This window comes from Rhinichthys klamathensis, unplaced genomic scaffold (genome assembly GCF_029890125.1).
Source record: "Rhinichthys klamathensis goyatoka isolate OS25496 unplaced genomic scaffold, OSU_Roscu_1.1 h1tg000015l_1, whole genome shotgun sequence".
Classification (NCBI taxonomy): Eukaryota; Metazoa; Chordata; class Actinopteri; order Cypriniformes; family Leuciscidae; genus Rhinichthys; species Rhinichthys klamathensis.
In genome coordinates this window covers 3,228,092-3,249,926 of record NW_026606567.1, presented here as the reverse complement: position 1 = coordinate 3,249,926, position 21,835 = coordinate 3,228,092, and the positions used below count along the sequence as shown (strand labels likewise).

General features: G+C 38.1%; 1 protein-coding gene across 1 annotated transcript in view; it reads left to right on the top strand.

Annotated features, from left to right (window-relative positions):
- prkar1b (protein kinase, cAMP-dependent, regulatory, type I, beta) overlaps positions 1-21,835 on the top strand; it is a 61,356-nt gene that overhangs the window by 19,986 nt on the left and 19,535 nt on the right. Inside the window, exons 5-7 of the mRNA XM_056232927.1 lie at positions 12,664-12,725; positions 14,784-14,830; positions 20,772-20,930. Coding sequence (XP_056088902.1) covers positions 12,664-12,725; positions 14,784-14,830; positions 20,772-20,930 — 268 coding nt within the window. The remainder of the gene's footprint in view (positions 1-12,663; positions 12,726-14,783; positions 14,831-20,771; positions 20,931-21,835) is intronic.

Below are 21,835 nucleotides of genomic sequence, written 5' to 3'. Positions count from 1 at the left end.
CCGTTCCCTGCCATCCCTCTGGAATTCGCTGGAACGGTATCGGTAAACATTTCTGAAGGGATTTTTTATATAAAAAATATATATATCTGAAAAAATCCATAAGGCTAAACTGTGTAATCAACTAATAATTCTTGGTCGATACACATTTTTTTTTCAAATACCTTTGCATAAATTTCAAAGAAAATATGATATTATGATATTATAAATAAAATGTATTTACATATATTTGAATACATTTCAGGTAAATATTGCATTTATTTATTTAGTATATTATTACTAATTTACTTATTTATAAATAAATAAATAAGTAAATAATTTGTAGATAAATGCATATATGTGTTTATATAAAAAAAAAAAAATTATTGCTGAAATTAAATCAATTTGAATTTATTTAATTTGAATTTATTTAGTTATTTACTTGTTCACTTTTTTTTAGTTTCTTATTTATAAATGTATATTTATTTTTAAATGTATGTATTTAGTTAGTCAGTAAGTGATTTGCTTATTTATTTGTATTTATTTACAAGTTTATATATTAATTAGTTAATCAGTTATGTATTTATTTATTTTCTTGTAAGTGTAATTTGTTTTATTTACTTGTTTATACATTTATTTTTTTATATAAAAATAAATGTATGTATTTATTTTACAATGTAGTTCAATTTCTTATTTGCTAATATTAAATTGTTTTATACATTGTAATTCAGCACTTTGTCTGTCTTCGGCCTCCCTGTTCTCTAGAGATTGGCAGCATCTGCCATTAAAACACCCATTCCAGTCAACCTCTACTTCAGTGTCCAGGTGTCTGTATGCCATGCAATGTGTGCAGAATAATCAGTAGGAGCTGGATCTGTCTGCTGTTGCCTTTCTAAATTTGTTCCAGTAAATGCAGTTCCAGCACTTTTAGGCCTCTTTTCCTCTCGTCTCCTCCTGTGAGCAGTGTAAACAGCCTTTCCCGTTAACACTGGACAAAAGGGGGTGAGATATTTGTGCTGAGCTTTCCTCTTCAAACACATCTCTCCTTTTCCTCTGCTGGAAATAGAGAAACAAATGATTCCGAGACAGGCAGCACTTCCTGTGAAATGTCAGACACTTTAGTTTGCTTTTGAATTTTTTTATATTGTTTTTATTTCCTGTGTGAGTGTGTGTAGGTGAGACGGTCATCCTTGTGATCTGGACATGTGAGAAAGACGGAGCCTCTGTCCTGTCAACACTTTTTGTTTTTCCTTTTTTTCCCCACTGTGGTTCAAAAGGGAGACTCTCATGAAGAAATTCCGGGGTCATATTTCACCTCAAAATCAAAAGAAAAAAGAAAAAATGATTCTATTTTGAATAAGAAAACGTAAGCCTATTTTAAAGAGGACCTATTATGCTTTTTTACATTCTCAACTTTTAGTGTGTAATGTTGCTGGATGAGCATGAAAAAAGTCTGCAAATTTGCAAAGCACAGTCACTCCTGAAGTAGTTATTCTCTATATCAGTGTGCACTGTTTCTGAACTCTCTGAAACGCCTCCTTTGTAGTCTTGCGTTTTCTTCTGGGAACGAACACGTCACAATATTCCTCATTTAAATAATTCCCGCCCAGGCCTACTCAAAAATAGGGGTCGAGGCCTGGTTGAGTTAGTAGTGTGTTGAAACTAGCGGTTATGGTAAGGGCCGTGACATTTCCCAAACACGCTCCAAGCGGTTGACCAATCACAACACACTGGTCCAGCTGACCAATCAGAGTGCATTGTGCTTTTCTGAGGAAGGGGCTTCATAGAGACAGGCAGGGGTGTAGTAGGCACACGGACTTTTGACTTGAGCGCGGCGACTTCTAAGGCCCCCCCCCCCCCCCCCCCCCCCGCCTCGGGCCCTGGGTACTTAGTACCCCTTTTCCACCTGCTACCACGCCCCTGGAGACAGGAAATAAACAGGGGTGCGTTTCCCGTACAACGACGTAACTTGCTGCTTAACTACTATAGTGCGATTTATCGTTGAAGAAATCAACTAGCTAATCACGACTGTTTTCCGAAACCTTATTGGTCGTTCAACCACGTTGGCTAATGATGTCACGCAGGTGGTGGAGAAATTACGTCTTTTAATGAATCTGTTTGAGATAGAATTAATGCTAGATGTTTTGCTATAAATTACGCACATGGCATCTGTGGACTATTTCTCAATTTCCTCAGTTATTTTGCTTTATTTCCAGATTAAATCATAGGCTCGTTCTTACGTAGTAGAGCACGTTTGCACATGCGCACTATTCAAAAATGGCGCTTTAAATCTCTTGACAAACTAAAAGATGTAAATGATTACAATAGATTTGTATGTATTCTAAATAAAAGATAGATTGTACTGAATGTCAGCTTGCTTATTTGGCTCAAGACAAGGACTTATTGAGTCCACATGTCATGCAAACAAGAAACTATGCTTCTAACCACAGGTTGAGAGTTGTCGTTCCAACCACACAACTTTGCAATGCTGTTTGCGAATGTTCATTGGAAATATGTTTTCGGGAAACACCGACTCGTTGAACTATATAACGACGGAACTTGCGACCTTAGTTGGCTAACGATGCTTTTGGGAAACGCACCCCAGAGCATTACTGACAGACTGTGTGGAGAGGTGCTGCAACAATGTCAAATATGTGTAAAATAATGTGTTTTTTGAACATTCAAGCATTAAAACCTGTTCTACTAGAGCCCAAAATCAAGACCTCTTTAAGTGCCTTTAAGATTTATTTATTGTGATATTTTGATGACAACCTATCCCCATATCATCCTGTCTGAACATCTTCTTTTTCAGCATCAACCAATTTTATTAGAAGAGAAATATTAAACCCTAATTATAATACCCTATAAGAGAAAACCCCCAAAAGGTAGAAATTTCTTCTTGAAAGAAAAAGTTTACTTCATACTGTTAATCTGCTATATCAAATACATGTAATTGACATAGAATACAAATGTGGGGAGAGACATTTGGATTTCCTCAATTTGATTTATTTACTTTTTTTCCCCCATTTTGCAATACCACACTAACCTGGAAGGAAACCGTATTGCTCAGATATTGACCTTTCATATTTCAGGAGAATTCATGTGGGTTTGACCAAGTAACATTGTCTTAAATTTGTCTTAAATTCCTTAGGAGAAATAAAATCGATTGTTCAATCAATCAATCAATCAATCAATCAAAAAAAAAAAAAAATCAATTTTTGACATAAAGCGAGTGAAACTACCGTTCAAAAGTTTTGGGTCAGTACGATTTTTAAATGATTTGGAAACAAGTCTTTAATACTACAGTAAAACACTAAAAACACTTTTCTATTGAGATTCTATTGAGACTCAAAAGGAGAATGAAAGTCTCCATTTGCTCTACTTTTAATTTGACTGGTGTCATGTTGATTTTCTTTTGTATGCCAAAGCTTAACAGTGGATTCGACTGTCTTAAACTGACAATTATTACCATTGTTTCCCCTTCCCTCCATCCCAGTCTGTCTCTCTTTTCCTCTGGCTTCCTCCTGTTGTTCTGCTGTCTTTCCTCCCTCCCAAACATTCCTGCATTCTTTCTTTTTCCTGCCTCAAAGCCCACTGTCTACTTCAGCTGGTTTTCCTCAACGTGTGAGGTGTTTTTTGTGTGTTTCGTGCAGGATGAGGTCGTCACACTCGCCGTTATTACTACTCTTTGGGTAATACTGATGCTTGCCTCATCAACACTATATATATATATTCATTCATTCTGCTTTTAAGAGGCTGATTAAATGACATTTAAGAGATGCTTCTTACAGCCTGCCAATCTTTCAAGCTTTACTCCTTTTGGGCTTGGATTCAGTGTGGGTGTCACTGTCGATGAATCCATCCATCACTGAAGACAGACAGACGGACTGGGAGATAGACAGACGAATAGACTAGACAGATAGACTGCATACTCCGAGCTCAGACAGACAGATGGATCCCAAAGGAAAAAGTGTGTCCAAAACAGCTGCGATGTTACACATAAAAACACGTAGCTCGTGGCCAATTAAACTGGGTTTTCCCTGCCTCATAGCAACCCTTTGCAGTGTGGATAAACAGATCTACATGTCTGCTCCTCATGATTGATAAGAGCAGTGTGTGTGTGTGTGTGCGCGTTTATATACATTTATGTTAGTGGGTGTGCTTTTCTCCACCCTACAGTGATACTGATACAGGGAAATCACTGATAATCCCGGGCGAAGTTGTTAATGACGCTTTATCAGTCTGACTTTGTCCCTTTCTATCTGTTGTGAAACAGGGTTGGCGCTTCATAAACACATTCGCATGTGGATGTTTTGCCGTTTCGGCCCTGAGAATTGTTGAGTTGTTTCTGTAGGATGCATTAAATGGCACAAAATGCACTTAAAAATAATTTTGAAGAAAGAAAGATAAAAGCCAAGTGCATTGTGTCAAAGTAAATGTGCATTTTCTAAGATTTCTATAGCAAATAAGTGATGTTCTTGCTGTTCATCAAAGAATCCTAAAAAAAATGTTCAGCATTAATAATAATAATCATAATTCATAATAATCAGAAATGTTTCTGAATAAATCATCATATTAGAATGATTTCTGAAGGATCATGTGACACTGAAGACTGGAGTAATGATGCTGAAAATACAGCTTTGCCATCACAGGAATAAATTACATTTGACTATATATTCAAATAGAAAACAGTTATTTTAAATAGTAATATTTTTTCACATTATTTTTGATCAAATAAAGGCAGTCTTGGTGAGAATAAGAGTTTTTTTTTTCCAAAAACACAAAAATAGTGTAAAATAATTAAAATGCATACAGCCTGTCTTGAAATGCATTTTGTTTATTCAAATGTAATGAAATCATTAGTAGGGGTGTGCCAAAAAATCGATTCACAGAAGAATCTAGATTCTCATTTGCAACGATTCAGAATCGATCTGAAATGTCCAAGAATCGATTTAATAAATAAATAAAATCAGCTGGCTGTTCGCCTCCATTTTTGTAACTATAGCCTATACGGGACGTCCGGACGTCATGCACGCAGTCGGTTTTTGAACGTGAGCGGCAAATCAAAGGAAGCAAATATGGATGCTTCTATGAAGCTTCTGATGCTTCTAAATATGACGCTTCTACATTCATCTGCCGTGGCCGGCCGCCACACCTAAAATAATCCCGCCACGGCTGCAGCTTCTCAGTGAGGTCCGATATTAATGTGCATATTGTGTTATTGTTAAGCTAAAGGCATAAAAAACATTGTAAAGCACCATAAAGTGTTCGCACTATATTCCAAGACTTCTAAAGTCATTCAATAGCATAATGTGAGGTAAAAATGAATATTTAAGTCGTTAGTTAAAGTTAATAGAAACTCATCTCTCCTCAGTCATTCTCCATTCAGCATTCACACACCGCGTCGCGTTATAGCGTTCTCTAAATCATAATCCTTTCTCCCGGGTGTCTGTTAGATTACAGCACTGGAGAGCGCTATGAATTGTTCTTCATGCGCACTGTTACTGAAATTTAAAACTGTTAAAAGAAAATGCTCAATAAACTGTTGCATATATATAATACATTAAGCATAGATAGACAGATATAATCTCTTCGTTTTGTGCTTTGAACTTTTCAATCCGGAGCGCTGCGCGCTGTGACTTCGCGTTGCTTCAAGTGCATCATTCTGCGCACGGGATGCGCATAATCGCTTTGCCGTTCTTATTCGAGCCTTTCATGTTATAATGTTATAATGCTTAGGGGAGGTTTAAACACCTGGGGTAAGGGGGCGTGGCCAATGGGAATATCACTCATGGGCCACGCCCCCTCCCCCTGGCGAAATGGGCCTGCCACAACAGCTGGAAAAAATCCTAAAACACTGGTCTCCGTTTGTCATTCTGTATAGCAAAGCAGATGAGAGTAGATCATGATCAGAAACCCGATTAGAAATCATTATGGATAAAATCGAATCGTTTTAAATCGAAAATCTTTTTGAATCGAAAATCGATTTTGAATCGAATCGTGGCCTCAAGAATCGGAATCGAATTGAATCGTGAGATGGTAAAAGATTCCCACCCCTAATCATTAGATACTGCAGTTCGTGTCACATAATTCTTTTTTTCTACAAACTTAGTCAGCTTACACTTGGCACCTAATATGTTTCGCCCATAAATTACCATAAAGCCATTCTTTTAAGTGAACGATTCAGTGAACATTTCTAAATTTCTACAAGTTTCACTCTTGTTGCAGTGAGATGTGACTTATTTAGTGGGTTTTTTACCTGTTAATACTAATTATAAAACGGTTAGTTCCAATCCTTGATTCTGATTGGTCAATAGCTGTGCTTTATTCACGATAAAACACGGCTATGACCGCTTCACCCAACGGTTCTATGTATCACTACACAACACCCCTAGCAACCACTCTTAGCAACTTAAACAGATGTTTCATCTCATTGATATTGTTCATTTAAAGCTAGAGCAGAGCATTGTGAGAGATCGAGTAAGCGAGTGTACCTGCATTTACAGTAGACGTAGCATTTTCCTTCAGGTCAGTCCTATATTCATAATAAAAAAATGCGTTTGAATGTCCGCTGCATATTTTGTCCTTTTAACAGTCATGGGGTTTTCCGTGCATAACGTTAGTCATCTGTCAGTTGCGTCTGTCTTCTCCGTGATCACAAGTTCGAGTCCTTTCAAAAGCCTTCTCTACAGACTCACTCACTCACTCACTCATAAAGACAGTCTTTGCCGCCATCTATTGGCGAAATAATATATGTAACTTCTGTTGCTGTTCACGTTCCGGGACTATTTTTTCCAGCGGAAGGCAGGCTTTTAGTGATTTTACTTCATGAAAGTTGCATAGATACATATTTTTCGGCTTTAATATTTTTATTGTGTGGCAACCGTTTTATAAAAGCAATAAGGTACTCGAGGCAAGTGCTGTATCGTGAATAAGTAACGGCTGAAGGGGTTGCAGGCACTCCGCTTCGCGTCGTGCCTAACAACGCCCTCCAGCCGTTACTTATTCACGATACAGCACAGCCTCTCGTACCTTATTGCTTACATATAGTACATGTGCAAATCGTCTTTTAGAGTGGGCCGTAAACAGTTTATATGGGAATATAAACAGTTATATTCACATATAAACATTGATCAGTTAACATACATAGAGTTTTTGTTTAAAGCTGCAGTCCGGCATTTTTCCTCTTTGTCGCCATCTCTGTTCGAAATCTGCAATTGCAGTCATTCGCGGAATTATCAACTTTACGTGAGTTGTAGTTCAACACCCTCGACACGGCACAGCGCGGATGAACACAGTGTTTGAGGAGAGTGTGAGGCTGTCAGTCACCGCGCCGATGTGGATATTGTCATTCAGAATCACAGATTATTCTTTTTGGAAGTATGACCAACATAAGAATTTTCACCGGGAAATGTCATCTGAACTAGTAAGAAACATTCACTTTTGTTCTGGTTCTGACATTGCAGTAAATCGCGCTGATTAAATCTAACAATTGCTTATAAGTTATCATTTCACGCAAAACCGTGCAAAGTAGCTATACTATGTTCTCTAATTGTTAATGTTAACAACGTCTGCAAGCATTGCGTGACTACATCATGTAATGTCCTTCCGATATTATCCTTGTTTTCGCATGGGTCCGGTTGTAGTCTCTTTTTTTCTGTAGCCACTCCGAAGTCCGAACGAAGTCTTTTGCATTTTACAGCGGGTAAATCTGTTGTCACTGATGATGATCGTCGTTTGAACCTTTCTGGATCCGCCATCAAATTGATAAGTTTAATTATATCATGTGCTGTGAGAAAAGGCTATAAATCTCTACCTCCAACATCCTCACACGCAATATAGCTTATACTAGCCGAGACTCTTCTTTATGTGTACAGATGTGACGTAATGACGCAAAGACATGCTCGAATCTCCCGCGGAAATCCACCAGTACCACTAAAATTAAAAACATTATTACAAGCTTACCGTTTTGCATCGAGCTAAGGCAAGCAGATAGTTTTGAACACTGGCTGGTTATGTATTTTATCAAATATGTATTTTGGATAATTTTTAACCCAAAAAAAGCTACGGACAGCAGCTTTAAACTTTAAATGGAGGGATAGAAATCTCTCAGATTTCATAAAAAATATCTTAATTTGTGCTCTGAAGGTGAACGAAAGTTTTATGGGTTTGTAACGACATGATGGTATGGAAGCTTGTTTCCGCCACAGAATAAAAAAAAAAAGGTAATTGCGACTTTTTATCTCACAATTCTGACTTTCTTTCTCACAATTGCGAGTTTCCAACTCTTTATATCATAATTGCATGATAAAAAGCCGCAATTGTGTGTTATAAAGTCAGAACTGCAAGTTTACTTCTCGCAATTGTACGTATATCTCGCAATTCCGACATTATAACATGCAATTGCGACTTTATATTTCGCAATAATTCTGAGAAATAAAGTCAGGATTACGACAGCTGCAAGAAAACAAGCTTCCATATGATGGTGAGTAATTGATGACATAATTTTCATTCTTGGGTGAACTATCACTGAGTGTGTAGCAGCTTCAACTTGCACATGAAACATAAACACCCAGAGGACATGCAGACGTTCTGGGTTTAAGTGTCACAATCAGATGCTCTAAACCAGACATTCATTTTCCTCTGATGTGACTTCACTGATGATTAAGTAAAAATTACGTCATTCGAGTGTTGAAGCGAGAGTTCGCAAAAAAAAAAAGTTTTCTCAGTGGCCTCCAAAACATCCTTTACCTCAGCTGCCTTAAAGCTAAGTGGACATTTTAATATTGATATCATCTGTTAAAGAGTTTGTTCCTTTGCATTCAGCTGTTTTTCTCTGGACATTTACGAGGATAAGGCAGGCTCAGGCTTGTGTGGACAAATAAAGGAGACCTAATGTTGGTCCTTTTAACACTTTCCCCTTTGAAAGTGTGAGAATCAATTAAAGAAGAAAAGAAGGGGTGATGATTTAGGAGCCTCATTAGATTTTGTGGTCACGCGTATGCACATGAAAACAGTCAGACCGCTGTGCAGACGCTCAATGTCATCTCATGTCTTCCTTCATGTGATGTATCTTTAACAAAATATAATTGGCCCTAAGTGGCATGTAAAAGCAACTCAAACTGTGATTGGTAGCTTCGGTCAGTCTCTTCCTGTCTAAAGCGATTATTGACCAGAATAAGCTGTAAATTAGACCAAATTCTTGGACTGTCTTGTATTTCACCCCAAAACATCGCTAGAGCTACACTACCATTCAAAAGTTTGGGGTCGGAAACATTTCAAGGGACATTTCTTATGACCATTAATCTTAAAAACTGTTGTACTGCTTAATATTTTTGTGTAAACCGTGATGTTTTTTTTATTTATTTATTAGAAAGTTCAAAAGCACAGCGTTTCCTTGAAATAGAAATAGCATTATAAATGTCTTTTACTGTAATTTTTTATCAATTCAATGCATTAATTAAAGTCTCAAACTATAAAAAAAAAAAAAAAAAAACTTTTGAATGCTAGTGTATTTTTCTGCATCAAACAAAACGTCTTCTCTCACACCCAGCAGCTGATGAGCTGCTGATTCATTGACAGCAGTGAACGTCACTTTACTCTATCAGTTTGTGGTTTTTGGATGTGAACTTTGAATACTTTACTCACTCAGGCTTTTCCCACAAGTCTACGCTCTACTACATTATACATGGTGTCTTCAACATCCACATTGACACATCTCGTGTTCTTCGATGTATCCCACTCTCCCCTCTAATCTCTTTCTAAACCCCTCAAAACTTGTGTTTTCACTCAGTAACTTTTCCTCCTCCCGCACGTTTGTAGACAGGTTCAGACGAAACCCCTGTTCCCTTTCATGTTGCTGTCTACCTCTCTAGTTTTTAATTCCTTCCCCTGCTCAAAACACCAGCTTATGTTGGTCCAGACTGGTTTTTGTACATTAGTGCCAGTATATCCGGTGGACCCAGCTGTAAATATAGTCATCCAGCATGGTCTTTTTTGACCCTGGTGCTCTTTCTGGTTAAAATAACCTTGTGGGAACACAAGGATTCTGTCTATGATATCCCACAATCCTGTGTGTGCATTTCAACAGTTGGTTGAACAGAATTTTCCCTCAACTTATGGCTTGGAAATAAGCATTGGTTATTAAATATGTGCTTGCTTATCTCCAAGACTGTGGAGGTTTTATGCATAGATCCAATCTTTTGACCTTTATTAATTTTTTTTGGTCCCTCCTGTTTACTTTCACAAGACATGACTCGTATTCGATGTCTGTGTTTACGTCAGTCTCCCTCCCTAACTAGAATGATCCAATCGCTACACATGTTTAGACATGGGTCAGATGTCCAGATATTGGATATGTACAAATATTGTGGTAAGTGATGCATTTTATTCAGGATCAAAAGAAAGAAGTTGACCCCAAACTTTTGAACCAGTAGTTTGTTTCTGGAGAATTGAACCTATGACCTTGTCGTTTGCTAGCGCCACTAGTTGAACTACAAGAGCTTTCTTTCCTCCTCCAACCTCACAGTCTTCTCAAACACTTCCCACCCACTCCTTTCTCAAATTCAAGACCAATCTCACCACCGCTCATCACCGGCCACCTTCTCAGTCCCTTTCCCCTCCCTTTACCTCAAGACTTCTCCTCTGATCTTTCCTCCATCTGACATCATACTCCGTGACATCATACTTTGAGCTTAACCATCCTGGTTCGTTTAATAGCCTCTCACAACGCTGTTTTAACCACTTTACCTCGCTGAAAAAGCCGCGGTTCAGTTCTCCAGGGAGCCGTCATCATCATCTCCCACTGAAATCATAAGTCTCGTAACGCCGCGGGGTTGTGAATGGGTTTGAGTGCCGGGGAATCCCCTCAGCCAGACAACTGATGAGAGCTCTCGTGGTGGAACGTTTTAAATAAACATCCTTTACACTCAGTAAACTTCTAAAACCAAGTGCTTGTGACTGAAGACCACCTACCAGATGCTCCATTATTTGCTCTCAAGACTGGAATATGAGCTTCAACGCCTCTAATCATTGCATTACTGTTTCGTCTGAAGTACAATGCATGCAATTACTTTTATATTCACAAGTATGAACTCAAAGGAGCTTATTTTAACAACCGCTTGATGTTCCTACATGTTTTGTGTGCCTTAGTTCTAGAGTCTAAAACTAACTTTTTGCCTCACCTGCCAATGGCCTGTGACTTTACCGGCCATAAATATTATTTACCAGCCATAAAACATAGATTAATCCTTAATGTTAAAAGAGTTGTTCAGTGTAGAGCAGTGAGTGGATTTCTGTCCGCGCTTTTCGGATGTTTGCGCACAGAAAACAGCGAGTAACAATTTTTTAGTTCTCTTTTGCATCTGCTTGTGCTTGATTGGCAAGGCTTAAACTTTCATGAATATTCAGCACTGGCCCATCAACTGTCCCGAGCATCGTTCTCGTTTGTTCACGTTCATGTTCTCACAATATTGCATTGTTAGAATTCATACAAATGTTACCGGCCAATTGGCAATTGACAAGGTTTCATATACTCGCCAACACCGATTTTTACTCTCATTTGGCGCTTGGCGAGTGTTAATTTTAGGCCCTGCCTTAGTTGCATTATTAGTGGTGTTTGCTAATGCAATTATTGGTAATAATATATGGGTTTGGGGTTTGTTCAGTTTGTTGGCATGTAACTCAAAGTGTTGTCATTGTTCAACTAAAATTAAATCTACAACTATTAAAGATCATATTTGAAATAAAATAAAGTATAAATACTAGATGGAAAAACTTTCTTAAAAAAGCTTAAAGTGTTAAATTACTTAATTTGAGGTATATCATAGAAGTATAGAAGTACTTAATTACTAAAACTGAAATAAAAGTTTAGCTATTAATAGTTCAGAATTAAACAAGCTGCAAAATATAACCGAACTAATAAAAGTGACTAAGCACAACAAAATTATAAAAAATGTCAATTAAAAAAATTTATAATTCAGATTATTAATGAATACTATCATAGTTTATAAATAATACTAAACCAACACTTGTTAGTAACTCATCCCACACTTTTTGAGTTTCAGACATGAACGATTCCTCAAGTCATCGGCTTGTTGAGGAGATGTCAAGTATATTTACTCAGCATGTAAACATGGCATAAACACAACGACAGAGGCATTGACAACACAACAGCATCACAAGCCAATAAACACAGCTTCCAGCCGTCAGCAGTAACGGGAGAGGTGTATTGTGGGAACAGAGTCAGGGGTCATGTGTAGTGACTGACACACCAGAAGCTGCCGAAAAAAAGACAAAGAATGGAAGTGCATTATCAGGGTCATAAACTTGTAACACTAATGACACTCTTTGCCTTCACACAGGCACGGTTGTTTCTTATTCGAGGGTGTGTGCCTCGGGAAGAGCACAGATTAAGCAATTACTGTTTGTTGTCTTTTGTACAGTTTTATAAAACATGTGTTTCTGTGGAGATGGCGAAAAGAAGTGTGTGATACAGTAGCGTTGACATGGCCGTGCTGCGTTTGATCTCTGTGACTACACATGCACTTGACACTTGGTATTCCTGCTGTAAAGATAACACTGATATTACTATTGAACTAAATTCAGAGTATTGTATTTGTGTTTTTGAATTACCAATGGTTGAATGATAGAATAATCTAATGTATCTCTTTCCCCCCCCCCCCCCAGTGACATATTTGATGCCATGTTCCCGGTCACTCACATCGCAGGGGAAACGGTAATCCAGCAAGGTACAGTATAGAAACACCTGTAGTTTATCACACACTATAATAGTAAGGACATCAATGAGGACTTCTATTGTTTTTATATCAGGTTATTTTCTATCCCCTAACTGGAACCCTAGCCCTAAACATAACCCTCATAAAAACCTATACAAAACCTGTGCAAAAAAAGACTTTTTAACTAGTGATGTCAGGGTCACTATGTTTCACATTTTTGAATAGTGAGGACATTTTGGAGCTCATAGTCAAACCTGTACACACACACACGCACACACACAGAAAACATCCAAAATGAATTGTCAATTAATATATCAACACTCAGAGTTTCCATTAATAAAAACTGTGGAAAACAAGCAACTTTGCCATAATTACAGCTGAAATACTGGAGAAAATAGTTTACCTTATATTGGTTGGATTTTAAATATTGTGTTGGACATTGGCAGGCCTTCAAAGGAATTAAAGCTAATAAATAAATAAAGCTAAGCTAAACACTTTTCAATTTTTTATCATCTAAATGGAGGACAATTTATGGTTACGGTTAGGTAATGATAACATCTGGGGAATAATTTTACTACGATCTAAATGGTCCTATTATGTTTCACTCCTATTGTATTAATATTGTAGTATTTTGGAACCAAACACACAACATAAAGAGCTTGCGTAGCTAAAGTTGTCTGTGGTCATGTACTTGTGTACCTATGTTTTCAATTCTATTTAATGTTACATTACTTTTATGTACTTGCAGTGCATATACAGTGCAAAATGCAAAATACAAGAGTGCAAACCGAAGGAAATCATTATCAAAAGTGCAAATGCATTGCAGATTGTTTTAGTTAGAAGGAACGGTGGGTGATGAGTTTTTTTTTTTATATAGTCAAACAATGAGCTCTTTTTGGTTTCATGTGGAGTTCATAAAGCAATTGAGATTGCACTCTCTGTGCAATGCAATTCTTGAAACAGAGTTTCAAAGCATTTATCTAACATGGACAGATTGCCCATAAAAGTAGATCTAGGAATGTACAAAGTTTGTGTGTGTGTGTGTGTGTAGAAGTGTGCATGTGTGTGTTTTTGTTCTTGTCAAATATTTGACTGCACTCTGTGACTCAAGGATCTGTTGGCCAAAAAACAGAAACTTCAGAGCAGAGGTGATAAAAGACAGGAAGACAGGAACAATACTAAGAAAAATGAGCTGAATGGGTTGAAAGAGAGAGAGACGGCAAGTAAGAGAGGGAGAGGGCACTAGCGTTTGGTGAGTGTGTTAAGATAAATTGCTTGTGTGATTTACGAGCGCTTAGTGTGTTCGGTGTTAATTAGCCCTCTGAACCTGCATGAACTCGGCAGCGCACGGATCACGGACTCTTTTAACTCTTCGGCTCACACAAACACACACACACACACACACACACACTTGCTACCAGGATCCCAAACACCAACTTCAACACACACTTAAACCTCAAAGACCTTCTGAACCTACAGAAATGCTTTATGTATGGCCTTTAAGTTGGAAATGTTGATCAGAGCCTGTGGCTTCTGGCACGCCCAACCGTCCATTAAACTCTCAAATGGGGTGTAGAAGATGAAGCCTGGGAATCATTTAGATGACACTGTCCTGGGAGGTGGTGACGTTTTTAAAGTGGTTTGCCATCTTTTATCTTTGATATGCACTGATGTGTTCTTGGGAAATTGGGAGTTGGAAAGGGATGGAATCTGGGAAAGAGACAGAATTATTTATCTTTTCCTCCTTTCCATCCTGAATTTAAAGGTCCCATGAAATTAAAATGGGAGTTTTGTGGGTTTTAGTCCATTTTTGTTATCTGTGGGGACTCTTAAAAGGTTGCAGAATTAACTTTTAGCTCATATATAAATGGATTTAAAATAGTGAGCATAAGAGACTTCTTTCAAAAACATTGAAAAATCTTACCGACCCCAAACTTTTGAATGGTAGAGTATTTTCACTACTGAGCAAAAAAAAAAAAAAACAGGAGGGAAAAAGGGTTATGTATCTGTAGTCTTCTCCTGAGGTTGGTTGATTGGAATAAACTCACGATTTTCTAATTTCTTTCTCAGGTGATGAAGGAGACAACTTCTATGTGATTGATCAAGGAGAAGTTGATGTGAGTTCAGTATTTCATACCTGTTTCTACAATCAAACTCATGCATGTACTTGTATATGCAGCTTATCAGGACAAACTTATGAAACTGACTTCACTGAAGTGCCCCATAATGCTTTTTCTGATTTTACCTTTCATGCAGTGTATAATATAGCTGTTTGTGAATGTGAAAGGTCTGCAAAGTTTTAACCCTTTCGAACATACGATCACACCGGTGTGATTAGAACGGTCAGTGCATCACGTGATCAACTGCTAAATTCAAACGTGCTTTCGCGCGTTGGCTGGCGCTGTGTTGTGGTTGCGCTGTGTCACATGACAAGCAATGACGCGTCACCATGGAAACATTAAAGTGACAGGTTCTAAATAACGGTCGCCTAGAAAAACTCACGCTGGGGGATCAGTTAGAATATTTTAAACTTACGTGTGAAAGGGTTAAAGATCAAAGTGCATGATAAATGTAGTTATTGTTTCCCAAAAGAAAGAACAGATTCTGCCTGAAACGAGTTGTCAGTAATTCCAGTCTCACTTCCTGTTCGAGCCTATGTAGGGTTGTAACAAATCTGCAAAATGCCCACCTATTGGCTGTATATTGGCTGCCTTGCGAACAACGTCTACTTTGACCCTGTAGTCAAAGACCCTGTACAGTGACCCTGTACAACTCTGTAGTTGTAGCTGAGACCTAGAAGAGTTTGGTTCTTGTTGTCGACATGTCGAGAAGACGCTGTTTTCTGTGCTGCGAAAGTAAATCCACTTTGATGCACTTCCAAAGGATGAGAACCTGGGCGTGTATTGATACGGTAAAACCGACGCCATCGTTACTTTTACGTATCACTGTATATCAAGTGCTGAGGAAGATCCAGAGCTGAAATTCATATATGCTAATGGGCGTTTTGGTTTCAGACACGTGCTGTAAGCAGTGGACCAATCACAACAGACTGGGCCATCTGACCAATCAGAACAGAGTAGACTCTCGGAAAGGAGGGGGTTAGGGGTCAATCATTTATCGAACCATTTCAGACACTGTGAGAAAAGAGGTTATGCTGGAATGTATATTATGTGAAGATTAAAGTGTTTTTTGACGTTGGATCCATGTAGACATATTATAGGAGACCTCCAACAGAAAATTAGGAACCTTTAAAATATCATAATAGGGACACTTTAAGGCCCGCCACAGCAGTGAGCAGATACTTTGGGATCAATTCATCTACATCTGCAATATATTTATCAGTATAAAATGTAATGGGCCGGTGAATCTTCTGAAATATTATCCATCACCACAAAATAAAAATAAGTAAATAAATTGTTGCATAGAGAAAATATCTATTTTAATGACAATTAAGCCCCCCATATTCTTATTAGTGTAAAATAAATTCTCATTCTTCTTATTATTTTTAAATTATATATTTATACATATTGGTATTTTTGTATTGTATGCTAATTTCTTAAATAAAAAATTCAATCTAAAATAAAAATCAATACAGTAATGAAAGTTTAAGATGGTAATGTGCTTAAATGTGCCAATTTACTCTAATGTGCAAGATTTAAATTTGTGTTTTTTTCCCCTATTGACTTTGCGTTGAAATGTAACCTGGGAATGTAACCCCGTGACGTTCACACAATTAGGATATGAACATTTCTGAAACATCTTATCATATAGACCTACATATTATAGTAGTTCTATATGATAAAAAAATAATAATAATAATTCTTACCCACTGGCCTCTTTTAACACTACAGAAAACTGGAACACTGACTGCCATTGTTTTGCCTTCCCAAAGATGGCATGGATAAAATTCAAGCGAAGTGGTGTGTCATTATCTCCACAGAGAATCCATTTCCCTGTTTTGTTTTAAAGAAGCTTTAAAGTAGATTTTCTTTGCATATGATTTATTTAGAATGTGCTTTTATCACCCTGAGAATCTGTAGTATTTTCCTTCCCCCATTCTTGGTTTATCAGTAAATATGATTGTTTATTTAAAAGGGGCCTTTTACACACTTTTCTAGCATTTTATTTTTTCCCTAGAGTCCATTTATAATGTCAGTTTTGGCTTCATGAAGTCATAGATTAGTTTTTATGAGCATTTTCCACGCTCTCTATGACTCTTAGAATGACTGTTTTTGCTAAATTATCTCTTTACATGTGAACAGACTAACAACTGCCACCATGCCAAGTTGCAGAATAGTGAATAGTAAACGTGAATGAATATGAATAGAAACGATCCCTTTTTGCGAAAGAAGTATTTTTATGCTCACTGAAATGGAATTTACTTTCTATATAAATGTCTTTATAATGTATTTACTGTCACTTTTGATCAATTTAATGCAACCTTGCTGGATAAAAGTATTAATTTCTTTGAGGAAAGAAAATCTTACTGACCCTGATAAAAGTGGGAAGTCATATGGTTGTGACTTAACATTGACAGTTTCTAATTGGCCCATTTTGAATGGTCAAGCTGTTTTTCCTACACAGACTGAATCTGAACACTTTATCTTAATATTCTTCATGTTATTATACCGGTCTTGTTTGTCTCGAGACTCTTCTCCTTGTGTACATGCTTAGTGTGAAATATCAGTGCTAAAATTTCTCCTCTGCTCTGGATGAGCTTCGAGGGCACGTTGTGTCAGCACTGGGTCCCTGCCACATCAGATTGTGTCGTATCGAGCTCTTGGGTCAGAGCCAGAGCGCAGAGAGCTCGAGCACAGAGCCACGCTCGCTTAATCCACCGTACGCCACACTAGTGCTGTCAAACACATACAAAATACATGTTTACAGACATTAACCAGTCTTCTCATGAGCACGTTCAGCTCCGTGAACCTCCCAGGCATATACGCAAATGTGCTGGAATGTCAAGATACGTCTCGAATGCGATGAGATGTCTCTCATTAGCCGAAAGGATAAATCTCCTGTGACTTTGGAGCGCTTAGTACTGCATACTAATCGAGTCAGCATGCAGTGTCAATCAAATTTGCAGAAAAACAAAATCCTCAGGAATCGGCAGTCCGTGGAGTCATGCAGTCCGTGACGGACAGATGGTTAACATGGCTGTTCCATGTGGTAATTATGTCGAGCAAGAAATCCAAATGAATTATCGACCTCAAACATAAATGATCATTTGAAACATGCGAGTAGTAGCCTAATGTGAGGCACTTTACATGGCCACTCGCTTTAAGGTTAACATGGATAAATGAGCTATTATTAGCCACATATCCAAATGTTCATGTGGAGTGTGGAAGCTAAATTACTACAGCGCTTACTGCATGATGTTTAACGTAACATGCATTTCTCCCTATACTGTGGAGATGACGAGTCAGCGTCGTCAACTTCATCTTTGCAGCCGATACTGACTCGAAAAACACTAGTATAGTAACAAATTATTCAAATGTTCAAACAGTCTCCTTTCTGTTATTCCAACCCAATCATAATCATAACTTTTGCCAGTATGCTGCGCAAGCTTTATGCATGCGCTTGAGCACTTAATTTATATTTTAAAGCCCCCACCCCCAGTCTATATTTAAATAATTAAATTAATATCATAAACTTGCGACTAGTCAACTATTGGCTTAACTACTAGAAAAGTCTGGTTGGAGGCAGCCCTAAATATTTGCCATTATTTTTGTCTGTTGTTCCAATAAAATGAGTGAATTGGAGACTTATTGCAAAGAAGTTCTCACCTTAAGTGACATGTTGGCCATCTCGGAGGAGGCTTTGACCCAAACCTGCTCGAGTGGCCGGTCTGGAGAGCAGAGATACCTGTGGAATGTGTCTTAGATGGCTGGCAGAACGCCTGGCCCGAGCAGGACCAGCGTTTATTTCTGCCCCGTGTGTTAACGTTTTTTTTATTATCTCCCCTCATAAAATCAACAAGTGGATTGTGTGTCTACAGGTGAAACCCAATGAGTCTCTGTGGAAAATGAGAAAGAGGCTCTTTGTGCTTGTCTATGCGTGTGGCTGTTGAAAACCACACGCTGACACACAGATTCAGTGAGATATTTCCTTCGGTAGCATCTTACGGTTATGCCAAAATGAAAGACAAAACAGGGGAAAGAGTCTCAAGGTGTTATCTAATTCCTCATAAGACACCCTAGAGGATCCAAGGTTGGGAAGATAGAAGGTGCGAGCTGTGTGTTATCAGATCACCTGCTTCACTGTGAATGCCCTTGACTAGCATTAGTATGAAACGAGAGTTCAGTCAGTCCTTTCAGATAACATGAAATTGAAATAGTTCCTTTTTACTTTCTGTTTAAATGTCCCTTTTTGTGTATAGGTCATCAATGCATATTCTAAGACAAGTGTTTGTCTGTATCATCTTAATCAAAGTGCAATAGGTGAATTTCACAGATAAGAAGTAAATGATACAGAGATATAAAAAAATTCTAACATATTCTATGTTTTTTCTAACATATAATCTAACATATTTTGAAGCAAGTTGGAGCAGGATTGAAAACTCCATCCCATGCAGACCTCTACATTGCATTACATTAGTTATTATATTATATTACATTACATTATAATGCAAATTAGTTTTTGTTTTACATTTTGAAGTAATGACAATTTTGGGGAACTTGGAGAAAACGTAACTTTCACGACAATCATAATACTCCTTAAAATGGCCCTGAATGTTCTAATCTACTATGGAAGTTCATGCTGTTGTCTTCAATTAACCATACAAGTTATTCATATTCATGTGTATGATAAGCAGAAATACACTCACCGGCCACTTTATTAGGTACCCCATGCTAGTAACGGGTTGGACCCCCTTTTGCCTTCAGAACTGCCTCAATTCTTCGTGGCATAGATTCAACAAGGTGCTGGAAGCATTCCTCAGGGAGTTTGGTCCATATTGACATGATGGCATCACACAGTTGCCGCAGATTTGTCGGCTGCACATCCATGATGCGAATCTCCCGTTCCACCACATCCCAAAGATGCTCTACTGGGTTGAGATCTGGTGACTGTGGAGGCCATTGTAGTACAGTGAACTCATTGTCATGTTCAAGAAACCAATTTGAAATGATTAGAGCTTTGTGACATGTTGGAAGTAGCCATCAGAGGATGGGTACATGGTGGCCATAAAGGGATGGACATGGTCAGAAACAATGCTCAGGTAGGCCGTGGCATTTAAACGATGCCCAATTGGCACTAAGGGGCCTAAAGTGTGCCAGGAAAACATCCCCCACACCATTACACCACCACCACCAGCCTGCACAGTGGTAACAAGGCATGATGGTTCCATGTTCTCATTCTGTTTACGCCAAATTCTGACTCTAACATCTGAATGTCTCAACAGAAATCGAGACTCATCAGACCAGGCAACATTTTTCCAGTCTTCAACTGTTCAATTTTGGTGAGCTCTTGCAAATTGTAGCCTCTTTTTCCTATTTGTAGTGGAGATGAGTGGTACCCGGTGGAGTCTTCTGCTGTTGTAGCCCATCCGCCTCAAGGTTGTGCGTGTTGTGGCTTCACAAATGTTTTGCTGCATACCTCGGTTGTAACGAGTGGTTATTTCAGTCACTGTTGCCGTTCTATCAGCTCGAACCAGTCTGGCCATTCTCCTCTGACCTCTGGCATCAACAAGGCATTTCCGCCCACAGAACTGCCGCTCACTGGATGTTTTTTCTTTTTCGGACCATTCTCTGTAAACCCTAGAGATGGTTGTGCGTGAAAATCCCAGTAGATTAGCAGTTTCTGAAATACTCAGACCAGCCCTTCTGGCACCAACAATCATGCCACGTTCAAAGTCACTCAAATCAACTTTCTTCCCCATACTGATGCTCGGTTTGAACTGCAGGAGATTGTCTTGACCATGTCTACATGCCTAAATGCACTGAGTTGCCGCCATGTGATTGGCTGCTTAGAAATTAAGTGTTAACGAGCAGTTGGACAGGTGTACCTAATAAAGTGGCCGGTGAGTGTATGTAATGATCTTTCTCTTTCTGTTCGCAGGTGTATGTAAACGGTGAATGGGTGACCAGTATCGGAGAGGGTGGTAGTTTTGGAGAGTTGGCTCTGATATATGGAACTCCTCGGGCTGCTACTGTGAAAGCCAAGACTGACCTGAAACTGTGGGGCATAGACCGAGACAGCTACCGACGCATCCTTATGGTAGAAACACACTCACACACATATAGTGACATAAGGGTCAGTAGTGTCCGAATTTTCATTTTAGGCTGAACTATCTAGGGCTGCAACTAACGATTATTTTGATAATCGATTAATCGGACGATTATTTTTTCGATTAATCGGATAAAAAATTCTATTTGATTTTTTTTTATTTATAACTAAATAAAACCCTAAATCAGGGTATTTATGTGTAAAATTGTACTTTAAAAAGTGCAAAAGCCACACATTGAGTTTTACTAATATCAATATTTGCATTGTTTTTAATGATAATTGCTGATGGCAAGTTGACAACCATGATTAATGTAAAAAAAAAAAAAATGATATCCAACATATTATGTTTTACCACAATTTTTTGTTAAAACAAATTTACACAAACATGTTGTTCAAATGTGAAGATATAAACTAAAAACATCTAAAATATATAATTCATTTAATTTTTATTTAAAATGTAAGACAGGTCATGATTGGCCTGTTTCAACCAATCACCACTAAACGCTCCCCGTGACGTAAGCAGACCAACTAATCGATAATGACATTCGTTGACAACGATTTTCATAATCGATTATTATCAATTTTATTGATTAGTTGTTGCAGCCCTAGAACTATCCCTTTAAATGATGAACCCTTCCTCTTGGATGCCATGACTTTCCAGATTGAAACTCTTGACCATTGTGCTGTTGGCGTTCTCAAAACTAAACCAAACTTTCCACCCTTTGGTATTCTTTAACTAAATACTTACTGTCTCGCTCAACAGCGTAATCTGCATCAAGTGCTCCATCTGTAGCAGTGTTTGTGTTTGTAGAGTGTGTGTATTTGTGTGTGTGTGTTGTGGGAATGAATAAATGAATATTTCTAATGCCCCGCAAGCCTCCGTGGAAACTGTTCTC